Source organism: Metarhizium album (genome assembly GCF_000804445.1).
Source record: "Metarhizium album ARSEF 1941 chromosome Unknown scaffold_17, whole genome shotgun sequence".
NCBI classification, from domain to species: Eukaryota; Fungi; Ascomycota; class Sordariomycetes; order Hypocreales; family Clavicipitaceae; genus Metarhizium; species Metarhizium album.
Window position 1 is genome coordinate 468,303 of NW_024467591.1, and position 11,772 is coordinate 480,074.

The 11,772-nt window shown below is 50.0% G+C and overlaps 3 protein-coding genes across 3 annotated transcripts; 1 reads left to right on the forward strand and 2 right to left on the reverse strand.

Moving 5' to 3' along the window:
• Positions 1–749: 749 nt before the first annotated feature.
• MAM_06057 (FMI2 protein) lies at positions 750–1,817 on the reverse strand (the record flags this gene model as incomplete). The annotated part of the gene is made up of 1 exon (XM_040824855.1): positions 750–1,817. One exon carries the CDS (start codon positions 1,815–1,817, stop codon positions 750–752), a length of 1,068 nt encoding a protein of 355 aa, XP_040677275.1.
• Positions 1,818–2,864: 1,047 nt separating this feature from the next.
• Positions 2,865–5,246, reverse strand: MAM_06058 (ATP-dependent RNA helicase SUV3 precursor; the record flags this gene model as incomplete). The annotated part of the gene is made up of 2 exons (XM_040824856.1): positions 2,865–4,967; positions 5,031–5,246. 2 exons carry the CDS (start codon positions 5,244–5,246, stop codon positions 2,865–2,867), a joined length of 2,319 nt encoding a protein of 772 aa, XP_040677276.1.
• Positions 5,247–5,819: 573 nt separating this feature from the next.
• On the forward strand, positions 5,820–6,443 carry MAM_06059 (Synaptobrevin; the record flags this gene model as incomplete). Its single annotated transcript, XM_040824857.1, has 1 exon — positions 5,820–6,443. One exon carries the CDS (start codon positions 5,820–5,822, stop codon positions 6,441–6,443), a length of 624 nt encoding a protein of 207 aa, XP_040677277.1.
• Between the last annotated feature and the right edge of the window lie 5,329 nt (positions 6,444–11,772).

Below are 11,772 nucleotides of genomic sequence, written 5' to 3' on the forward strand. Positions count from 1 at the left end.
CACTTGCTCGACTGCGGTTTGCAAACGTGACACCAAAGTGAATTCGTAGTGAACAAAGAGGACGGGCCCTGTCTCCCCTCGCAAAACATCAACGGCGGATGGGAATTGGATGCGGATTGATCAAGTCTGAATCACACAGGTGCAATCTTGTCTTTTTTTGGCCTCTCAAAACACAGATCGCTAAAGGGTATTTTTTTCAGGACGCCCACTACGCTCGACGGCATACCCGGGCTGGGTGAAAAGGACATCAAGTCGCGTTGTCGCTCAATTTTCAGATCTTTGGGGACAACGGCTTTACCCCATTGCGTTTCAGGACAATTCTTTACAAAGCATCGCGTACAATGAGGCTGTTTCATTTTCCCAGAGCCACGACCGGGGAACATCAATCTTGATCTTCTTATGTTCCTGCCATGTATGTCCATGTCGAAGGGTTCTCTACACATCACAAACGAGATTCTCATCAATATCGGTGTAAATGTTGATCAAGTTTATACAGAACAGAATTACCACCGTGTATTCGAGTTCTTAACGAAGAATACGTGCCTTGACTCCATGTATACGCTGTGACCGGGGTATTTTTTGCATACTTAAGCCACCCAGGACGCCTGTCATTTACTTGACTCGAAATGTAACCTTATGATTGATGCGGTGCGTCCCATTAGTTTCATGGACAAAAGAAAGAGAAAAAGAAATCAAGGTGCCCTCATTGTTGTCGGCACGACCCAACCTCAACAAGTTGGTTCATCCTGCTAGTTACCGTTCATGACATCGGCGAACGGTGCAAACGGGGGCCGGTCTGTAAATCTGTCCAGGTCTGCGATGTGGGCTTCTCCAGAACTTTGGCAGTCATCCTCGCCCATGCCCATCATGTCATCCCATCTCCTCTTTGAGGACGAAGAGCCGGTCCCCATTGCGCGACCGTTTTGCAGCGGACCGTCGGGGCAAAGTCCATTCTGCTCAGGTTGGACCGCTTCCAAGTGCTGACGGCGTCTATGCTGAGCAACTGCCGAGCCTGCCAAAAGGATTTGTTGCCATGATTGCAAAATGCGCTTTGTATCCTCGTCAAATACGCAACAGAATCTCTGGCGTCCAATGAATTGCAAAGCCTCCACCATGCCTTGACGAAATACGGACATGACATATGCCGCGACAATAGCTGCTGACCAGTCGTTCCCCGATTCGCACGTTACCAACACTTTGCCCCGACGAAAGTTGCCAGACGGTGCAATGATTCGCCCATCGCCGTTGCTGCCGCCGCTAGACTGAGAGTGATTTACAGCCAGCAAATGACTGTTGATGACCCTGATCGCCTCGGAAAACTCCCGAATGAGGCCTTGCAAGCCGTCCACGTGTATGTAATACGCAGGTATTTTCAGGTTGTTCGAGGCCGCTTCCACGCTTAGCGGTTTCTTTTTGGCCAGCAGCGACGGTCGCACCACAAGAATCATGGTAATACCTTCGCGTTGCAGGAAGGCGTGATCGCGCGTGACGCTGGTTGGGCCGAGATGGAGAAAGTCCAGGATGGCTTGCGCCCGATGACGATCTTGATAGTCCCAGTCCACAGCGGGATCCAGTGCGACTTGTACCGTATTTCCTGTGATGACTTGTAGATCGTGGCCGGACAGCTGATCCGGGTCGATGTTCTCGGACGGAGGCCGGAGCTCCATGGCGATTTTGGAGTTTGAGCATCTCTGGGGCGCGGGTATATGGATGAATGGAGGGCTCGGGGCTCGAAAAGAGTACGGCGCGGATCGAATGGCGTTGGCAGACAACGAGGACGGGACCAACTGATCCGCTGGCGTGGTAGCGGATGACATGGCAGCAAAGATCAGGGTGTAACCGGCGCGGCAGCAGACAGGTAGAGAGAGACGGCCACGAAGCGCGCAACGGCAAAGCAGATCAGATCAGGGTAGCAAGATGCTCGACGCAAGTTGAAGAAGCGTTGGTCCAGGTTGAAGTAGCATCGGTGGCAGCACGGCCAAGCTCGTGTCACGAGGCTGCCGTCGGATCTCTCTCTGAACAGCGCTGGGACCGTGCGGAGTAATCATTCAAACAAACGCCTCTGTACGGAGTAGAGATGAGGAAAATGCGCAAGCACATACAATGGATGACAGACAGAACAACAGGCAGACTTGACGGCTGACGTCTGGAAGTGGAACTGGAGCTGGACATTGTACTTACGTAGTACGTACAGTAACTACTTACTTAAGTTACTTGCAGTAGCTGGCAGGGACGTTCCAATACCTGCTCCGTGCTGAGTCTCTGATTTGCCCGCCTCAAAGGCAACTAGCAGCGCGCCACAATTTGACAAGGCTCCTGGGGAGTACCGGAGACGGGGGATGTTTATTTTAAGTTCTAGAGAAGTAAGTAAGTACAGAGCGACTAGCCCGCGATACTGAGTACTGCCTACTTACTTGAGTACTTACTTTACTTCGTAGTTGCATACTTTACTTCGTACTTGCAAACTTGAGTAAGCACTCAAGTAAGTAGATGTACCCACCTAAGTGAAGTACTTAAGTTCCAAGTATTTCAGGTACTTCTTAGCTTAGACTGAACCAAAGCCTCAAACCAGCGCATGCGTACTGCAACTAAACATTTGGTGTTTTCCTTCAACACTCTTCGCCCTTTTCACTCCGTTTTCCTTCAGGAGCCAGAGTAGTGTACACGCTATATTTATATGCAATTGTCCCTTTACGCAACAGCTATTAATATACATGGAGAGTTTTCTAGATGATACTTTTGTCCAAGCAAGGTCCTCGCGCCTGCAAATGCATCTGTTATACAACACCCAGAGCGTCCCATGGCACTGTCTGACGATGCACTATACACGCCATTGCGACTGGTTTCTGATTAAAATGCACCCTTCACATCGATCCGACCTCGATCTGCTGGTCATGCTGCTCCCTTCTGTCGACCTCTTCGTCTTTGTTGGCCGATTCCGAGGCCTGAGCATCATGCTGCTCCTGCTGCGCTTCATCAATGGCTTTTCGGCTCTCGCGGGAGCGAGCCTGTCTTCTCCAACTCTTCCGCCTGTGCTCCAGCTCCTCTTCTGTGAAGTCAAGTCGATCCAGAGTGGAAATGAGCTTCTCTTCGACCAGCTGTCGCACATGGAAAGCCAGCGCTTGGCTTCCAAACATGCCGGCATATCGATACGACAGCCACACGTATTGATTGATTGCAACATGCAACGACTCCAGTTTCGATAGGTATTTGTTGGACCCTCCAGGATAGTCCTCCATCTTCACCTCCAGAAACTCCAGCGGTATTTCTTTTATAGACAGCAGGTCACCGGCCGAGTTGTTGGCCACAACTCGTGCCAGAGCGCGCAACACATCCACGGCGCCTTCGGCCCGCAACGATACGGGCAAGTAGCAAAACGTGAGGCGATCGTGAATCGTAAGCGGCAAATCTTGGATAATATCGGCTATTTCCAGGACATCTCTGCCGATAGTCAAACGATACCTTGGCCCAACACTTGCAGCAGCCTTGATGTGCATCAATATGAAGGACAGGGGTGTGTCTGGTGGGAAATAAGATGCGAACCGTTCAACGATGCCGGCTGGGGGCTGAATACAGGCATACTCAATGTCGTTGACCTTCCTCTTAAAAGCACGCTCAATACTTCGAAGATCATCTTGGTCCATCGTTGTTACCAAGCCGACCTTTTCCTTGCTGGCTTCTTCGGCGTGCACGTCCACGGCGCTTTGTGCAGTTCGATATCGTCCTGCACGACCCCCAATTTGCTTGATTTCAGGATAGGTGAGCAGTCTGTTTGCGCTGCCGTCGAACTTGGTGACAGATTCGAGCACTACTCGGCGAATTTCAAGGTTCAGGCCCATGCCAATTGCATCGCTGGCGACAACAAAGTCGTAATCATTGTTGGGGTCGTTGAACAAAGCAGCCTGTTGCACCCGAACTTCAGGCGGCAACGACCCGTAGATAATGGCGCATCTTCGACCAGTCGCGGTCTCAATGTTTCGTTTCAGTGCATGAAGCGATAGCCGACTGAAGGCGACGACGGCGTCTCCTTTTTCTAGCTTGTTGTAGTCGCCCTTGATGGCGGAATCCATCGTCTTGAGTGGGCTCAGCCGTTCATAGCGATGAACAACACATTTGTCGCCGATGCTGGCACAAAGTGCCTGCAGAAGAGGGACAGTCCGATCCTCGCCGCACAAATGCACCTCCTTGGCTTGTACACCCAACACTGCTGTTGTCCACGCATTTCCACGCTCAGCATCAGCAATCATCTGAATCTCATCAATAACCGCCACGTCGAACTTGGAATTCAACGGGACCATTTCCACGGTGCAGCTTGAGAAATATTGATCCGTATCTTCAGGTATGCGAACCTCCTCGCCCGTAATTAAGGCGCACGGGCGGCCTTTGGCCTTGAGTCTCTGGTACACTTCGGTGGCTAGCAAGCGCAGTGGTCCTGCATAAACACCCGTCTTGGAGTTCTCCAGGGCTTTGAGCGCGTTGTAAGTCTTTCCAGAGTTAGTTGGCCCAACGTGCACATGGATGGTGCGCTGCATCGTTCGCGTCGCCGGAAACCACTCATGAGGGAAGCGGAAATCTAGCAGACGCTTTTGATTGTCTTCTAATTCTTTCGTGAATCGTTGTCGAGCCATGAAGGAATGGAAAGAATAGTTGAGTTCCTTGGTTAGGCCCTTGACGTCTCGTGTGATGAAAGCGTCTCGCAAGGTCCAAAATAAGGGGTTCTTGTCGCGACGAGTAATGTTCTTTTCGGCAAGTATAAATGCATCGTCTAGCGCATTCATGAAAAGAGTCACCTGTCTTTTCAACTCATCGTCTCCTGTCCCATTCCCTGTTTGCTGTGACGCTGAATGACTGTTGAGCACAACTTGCAGCCGATTGAGGACGGTGGATCGAAACGCGCCATGACGACCAGCATGCTTCTTGCCAGCATCGAGCCTCAATCTGCTTTTTGGATCATGCCCTTGGCTGACCTGTTCATTGCGCCTCCAGTCAGTCACTTGATCAGCAGGATTGTTTGCGAAGATTGGTCATACTGAGTTTGCGCGCGAACGGGCAAGGACTTTCGAAGAAACGTTTTGCTCATTCTTCGGCTTTCCGACGCGCTTATCCGAAGGTGACTTCTTCTTCACCGTCTTTTGTTTGCTTGCGCTCCCCGGTTTGACGAGCGCTGACGTCGACACAGCACGACGTTGGATGTTGGGACGAAGCCTGCCGGCTCTCCAGGCTACTTGTCGGGACAGTTGAATCATGTCCCCCACCGCCGTAACGCAGCAAGCATTATGTCAGTATCTCATTTGGAGTGATCAAACAGGCTCGAATAAATGCGACAGTGGCCGGCGTAGTAGGGATATACACAGTGACTCGTTACATCAAAAACTTTCTCCTTGCCTCATACCCGCCCCGAGTCCCCGACCAGCAACCAGGATTCAACGCTCGCTCACGTGACTGGCGCTCGGTTGCCGAGGACGCGATGACGTCGCGCTGCTTGTTCGAGGCGGCTTCATGAGTCGGTTTGCCCAACAAAGACTTCAAGCACCTACGACTTGCGATCGCACAGTCTTCTTGCGCAGACATCTCATCCAGCTGACCACGGGGGTTTATCGCCATCCTGTGGCCCCGCGATCAGCAGCAGCATATCGATTGACAGCACAAGCAATAATCCAACCAGGACAAGATGGCGACCTCATCTACGTCGGCCACACAGCTCCTCTAGTAGGCTTCATCGGACATCCACTACCCCTCTGTTTTTGCATCAGGTCTAACGTAGCGGGCTTCAATCTAGCTCATGTATCGCGTACAACACAACGATTTTGGCAGAATGCATGACACCAGCCTCCTCGCAGGCCTCGTCTCTAGCCGAATCCATTCTCCCCCAGATAAAGCGCAGCGATTCCCCTCAGAAGTTGACGCATGACTATAAGGACCATCGCATTCACATCATTGCCGAATCGCCGCCCAGCGACAGAGGCGACTCTGCCGCTGGCACTCTTACGTTTCTCGTGGTCACCAACGGTTCCTCGCTGCGGCAAGCACCGTTTGATTATCTGGACAAGGTCCGCAAGCGCTTCTTCGAAGAGTTTCCCGAGAGCAGCAACTTCCCTGAAATGCCGCACTACGGCGCCGGATCGTTCAATGTAGAGCTGAGAAACCTGATGGTTGAGGCTGGCCAAAATGACGCCTTTAGCAATGCGAAGCGTGAAATCAACGACGCCACGGAGATCATGACTGCCAATATTGACACCATTGTGGCCCGAGGAGAGAATCTGAACTTGCTTGTTCACAAGACTAGCGATCTTAACAGCACCTCGCGGGACTTCAGATTCCGCAGCCGTGGCCTTAGCCGCCGAATGTGGTGGGAAAACAAGAGGTGGACGCTCATCTTGATTGTTGTTGCTTGTGCCCTCCTCGGGATCATATTCGGCATTGTTAAGGCGGCCGCTCCATGAGGCGCAAATACAATGGACACTGGGAGGCTGCAGACTAGCGCAGCAGTATCAGGCCTACAACGTCTGTGTTGTTGCTTTTTCCTTTTTTAATGTCTCTGGATATCCTACGGAGCCTTGGGTTGGTTAGGAGCGAGAGAGTATGACACCACCTGGATCCTATTGCGCGGTACTGCACACAGTCACTTGTATACTATCGGGTCGCGGGTGAAGGTGCGACTTTCTTCACGAGTGGTCGCCTAGCTTATCGAGTCTTGAAATACCCCTTCATTCACCTACGGACTGCGCCGCACACTCCAGACTCTTCTTGGCTCGCAATAAAGCGTTGTCCTTTGACATGTTGTAGATTAAAATTCCTGGCACCGCGAATGCAGCGGGCGCCAGATGTACCCGTGTCCCGCATCCAACGACTAGATAGACGCCAGGTCACCCAAACGCTTGTTGTCGCGTTGGCACAGCCGCGGCAAACACCACTCCAACCTGCCATCCGCACAGTGTCCACTGCTGCCAAAAGCACGTCTTGACTCCGTGAAATTTGCGCATATCGTGCTTGCCATCCATGACCTCTCTTGAACCTCATCACAATTTGGGGCTGTTTGTGCTATCCTTCTGAACCTCCTGATACACGTACCCGTGCGCGACAGGGCTGTTCGTCCCTCCTGTCCATGGACCCAGCGAAGCAGGCGATCTGCGTAATCTTTCCGTGAAGAAGACAGGGTGTCTCGTTGATGAGTTGTGCGTGTAGTGTTTGTCCCATGCCGCTTGGAGGGCAGGCGAGGCGGTGGCTTGTAGGGAAGGGGTGGTTGCGAATCCCATTTTGGGGCGAGAGAAATCAACTTCCTTGCATTCGCGAACCGATTCCAGATTGTGAGTCGTTGTGACAACCCAAATTGCAGCAGTTCAGGATTTTTCGTCGCTCGTGTCACAAGCGGCTTGGAGATCGGTTATAGTGTTGACATCTCAGATGGGAGACCAGAGGGGGCGTCGTCGTGCCGAGGCGCAGCATGACTAAGCGTTGGTGGTTGGAACTTGTGAAGTGGCAACCGACGACGGACGATCAACGTGCCCTCCCTCCCACGAGGATTTATTTGACGCCTAGTGTACAGATTCGATCCAAATCGCCCTTCATCTCAACTGGCGTTGCTTCCAGTGCAACAAGCGTACGCCGAGATGGCCAATATACGTCGCCTATAAACTCCAGTGCAAGTGTACAATGTAAACTGACCGTCAACCGAGTCGCGCCACACACCGCTTGGTTCTTTCAGAGTCATTCATTCGTTGTTCCAAAATGGTGTTTCAACTTTCTTCAACTCCGTGATGCCCTTGTATGCTCTTCGTAGAATTCCAACGTTAGCGCAGCCAGAAATCCAGGGATGCAGCCTTTCTCCCGAACCCAAAATCCTATTTGATCGCCTATTCGTCTGGCAAATGGACTCTTGGGACCGCCGCCGACCTTCATCGTTCCCCTCTCGCCGTCAAAGACGATTGAGTTCTCATGCTCATCGGTCTGCGATGGGAAAAAGGTGCTTTCAACCCTCATCTTACCATTGGGGATAAACGTGACGGTCCATCCCAAAGTAGAGAAAATGGCTTCTTTGAATTCTTGGGACTTGGAGGCCCAAACTTCCTTTAATCTTCTCGCTGATTTTTGGGCAGAGGCCGTCTCGGCCTTGGCTGCGGCAATCTCCCTCTCCATAGCACCAAGGACTGATGTTGGAATGACGGCTGCCGCCGGGTTGGGATGCTTGGATCGAAGTTGTAACAACAGGTCCGAGTTCTCGTTTTTGAGTGCCTCCAGGGTACTGCGCTTGATGGCTTCATAGTCCGAGGTGGGGTTTGACCTCAAGGACAAGACTCTTATCGAACTGCGCTCCTTTGCGGCGGCCAGTTGTTCCTTGTTTGTAGCGAGGTCTTTTTCCAACATGGTGACCTGTGTTTGTAACCCAGTGATATCTTCTTGAAGTTTCCTATTCTTGCGTGTCAGCTGGCCAATCTGCTCCTGCGCATCGTCATCTCCAGATCGAAAACGTTTAGTTCCTGATGAAGGATGCGAAGCTGAGGTTGCGGTTGCGGCAGCTTGTTCCGTAGATGACAGGTCATTATGAAGACTCTGGACTTCCGCCTTGTATTGATCAACGAGGTTTTCTAGTTCTTGAATCCGCGCGACTCGTGTTTCGTCGTATCTCTCGGGCTGCATGGTTTGATCCTCGTCGTCCAGGGTCTTGACTTGCGCCCGCAAATACTCGACTTCTTTAAGTGCTAGGATGCGTTGTCGGTCGATACGCTGGCGCGCCTTGTCTGTGGAGAGCATGCCAGTAGATGCCTCTGCGTTCTCCAAAAGGCCCTTCAGCCGCGCTACCTCCTCTTTCAATAGGTGAATCGAGTTTTCATGAGCGCTTGCTTCTGCCCGCACAGCTCCCAACTGTTCCACATAGGAAGCTGCTGTCAGGCGTTCTTCCATCAACGCTCTGGCCATTTCTTCAGGGGACTCGAACTCGTCATCGCCTGTACCGGAAGAATTCTTCAGATACGATGCCCAGGCGAGACGCTCGTCTTCCAACCGCTGTCGATGTAGCCTAGCCTCTGCCAGCTCCGTCTCCAGAGCCTCCGCGGACTCCAGCTTACGCTGTAGTGATCTCTTTTCCTCTTCCACAACTTCTACAGCCCTATTTACGGTCCTCAGATGTTTCAGCTCGCTCAACTGATCGCGGTTGGCGGCTTCCAGCGCCCTTGTGTGGTGAACTTGTTCGGACAGTTCCCTCTTGATGATTTCCATGGTTTCTGCATCCCCGCTTTGCGCTTTCAATCGGAGAACGTCTGCCTCCAGTTTAGCAATCTGAAGGTCCTTCTCCGCGACGATAGAGTGAGCTTGCTGAATATTCTCCTCTCTAGAATGACTTTCCTGTTCCAACTCTTGAATGGAAGTCTGGAGAGCAGTTATCTGCATCTGCATGTCGTTCATCTTCCTATCCGCAATTCTTGCTGAATCTCCCTTGGCCGTGGACAACTCCTCTAGCTGTTCTTGCAGCAAACGAGCCTCTCCCTGTGCCTCGCGAGCTTTGCGCTCCAGAGCTGAGACATGGGATTGCGATCGCTCGCGCAACTCTTCCATCTCTGCCTTGATGGAGCTCACCAATTCGGCAGCTTTGTCCTTTTCTGCTTCCGCAATCTGCCTCTGCTGCAACTCCTCCTGCTCGCGTCGTCGAGCTTGTTCCAATTTATTAGCCTGCTGAGATATGGCAATGTCCTTCTCCTGCTCGGCCGTTTGCATGCGGTATTGCAAAGTTCCGATTTCTGCCTTGAGCGCTTCTATTTCTTTGCGATATTTTTCGTACTCGTCTGCGTCTGGGGGTGCCATGTTTTCTTTCGAGCTATCTCGTGAACCAGGACGCACGATATCGGCCGCCTGGCTCTGTCTGGACGATGGTCGGGCATTGGACTCCGCGCCGTTTATGAGATTGTATGATGGTTGAGTCGCCCTAAATGAGGCTATCTGAGGATTGAGTGTTAGTCTTGTTCAAAAGGGCAACGTCTAACCGGGTTAATGGTCTGGTCGCGCAGAGCTGTGGAAACTCACCCTTGACCGAGCTTGCGGTCTTGGGGAGCTGGATGGCGCAGTCGCTCGCAGTCTACTCGACATTGTGCTTTTTGGACCGCGGGATGCAGCTGGCTCGCCCTCGCTGTGAGGTTGGCCTCGCATGTCTGATTGCACGCGCTTGCACTTCTTGTTGATGGTCAGTTGGATCTGCTGTGGGGCTCGCAAAGCCAGCGGTCGCGCGACCGCCTCTCGTGATCACGTGATGTCTTGCGCCCTCGGACGACGCGCACGGAGTTGAGAACGTAGTCGACACGAAGCTTAATGCTGGTGCTAGGATTTCCACGGCAAAGCTTAGCTTCACAAACTGCCGTCGCTGGGGCTTCTTATATGTCTGGTAAGATCCAACAAGAAAAGCTGCAAAGCCCAGTGCGACGTGCATATTGCTACATACCTACCTGGGCAGTTGAGTACCTAGGGGGGTAACTATATAATGTTTCTTTCGGCTTCCAACTTACCCTCAAGCCCTCCAAACTGATGATGAGATCCCTCGGTTGCGTGGTAAGTAGTCAACTTGCTTCCAATGAAAGCCCCTCTCGAAGACGCGGCAAGGTCCATTCCACATGTTGCATCATCAAGATTGGCCATTCAAGGTAGAACTGGCTGGTGTGGAGTTGATACACAAGATACCGGCCTGAAATACTTCCCTGCACATAGCAACGCTCACGAATCACTAGTTCCCAGTAGAATACTGGATGCTGTCGCCCAGATCCAAGAAATCGGCAGGAATCTAAAACGATTAGTTGAGGAGGGAAGGGTGAGATACAGAAGATTGTAGACAAATTTGTACACCATTCTTCATTTTGACTAGTGTTAGAGTGACCTAGGCTGCGTAATGGAGTATTGCAATACATGACATGCCAGCAGTCTCACAACTAAATGGGGACGAGTCGCCGCGTGATAATGATACTCCATAAAATAGCAGAAAGAATAGATGGGAATACAAATTCAGTTTTCATCGACAGTCAATATTCTTGTAGTACTGCTTGCATTGTTTAAAATATTCACCTATTTTACGACCCTCACTACAGCCCTACCTCTTCGTGGCAGAACCCGACGCCCCTGAGGCCGATCCTGATTTCTTGTTAGGATCAGGGTTCCTAGCAGAGTAGACAAAGGGATTACATAGAGCACTTGCTGCAACTCTATAGATAGCTAAGTTAGTAAAAATAACTATATTAATCTCTAAACCTCTTCTTCTCTTAGTATAAACTCCTCTTTTTTTATATATATATAGTTACTAGCTACTACTTTATAGCTAATTTAGTAGCTACTATACTATTATATTAAAGTAAATTAAAGTTAAATATACTTTATATACTTTTAATTACTTAAATAAGTATTAAGTTTTTAATAAAATTTCTCTTATTAACTATAGCTATATTTAGTTATAATAAAGTAGTTATAATACTACTTTATAAAGCTATTTAGTAGATAACTTCTATAGTATATAGCTTTTTTTAATATTAATAGCTAGTAAGTAGCTATAACTACTTAATAAAAAGTTTAAAAAAGCTTTACTAACTTTTATAATTTTCTTTCTTTTTTTTTCTCTCTTTTAACTTATTAAATATATTATATATTATTTAAGTTAGTAGCTACTATATTATAGTATTCTTCTTTCTTTTATATTAACTAGTAATAATTACTAAGTTTATTCTCTTAATTTTCTTAAATATTTATTATTATATTAATTTTAAGTAAGTTTATTTAACTTTCTTACTACTAGCTTATAGC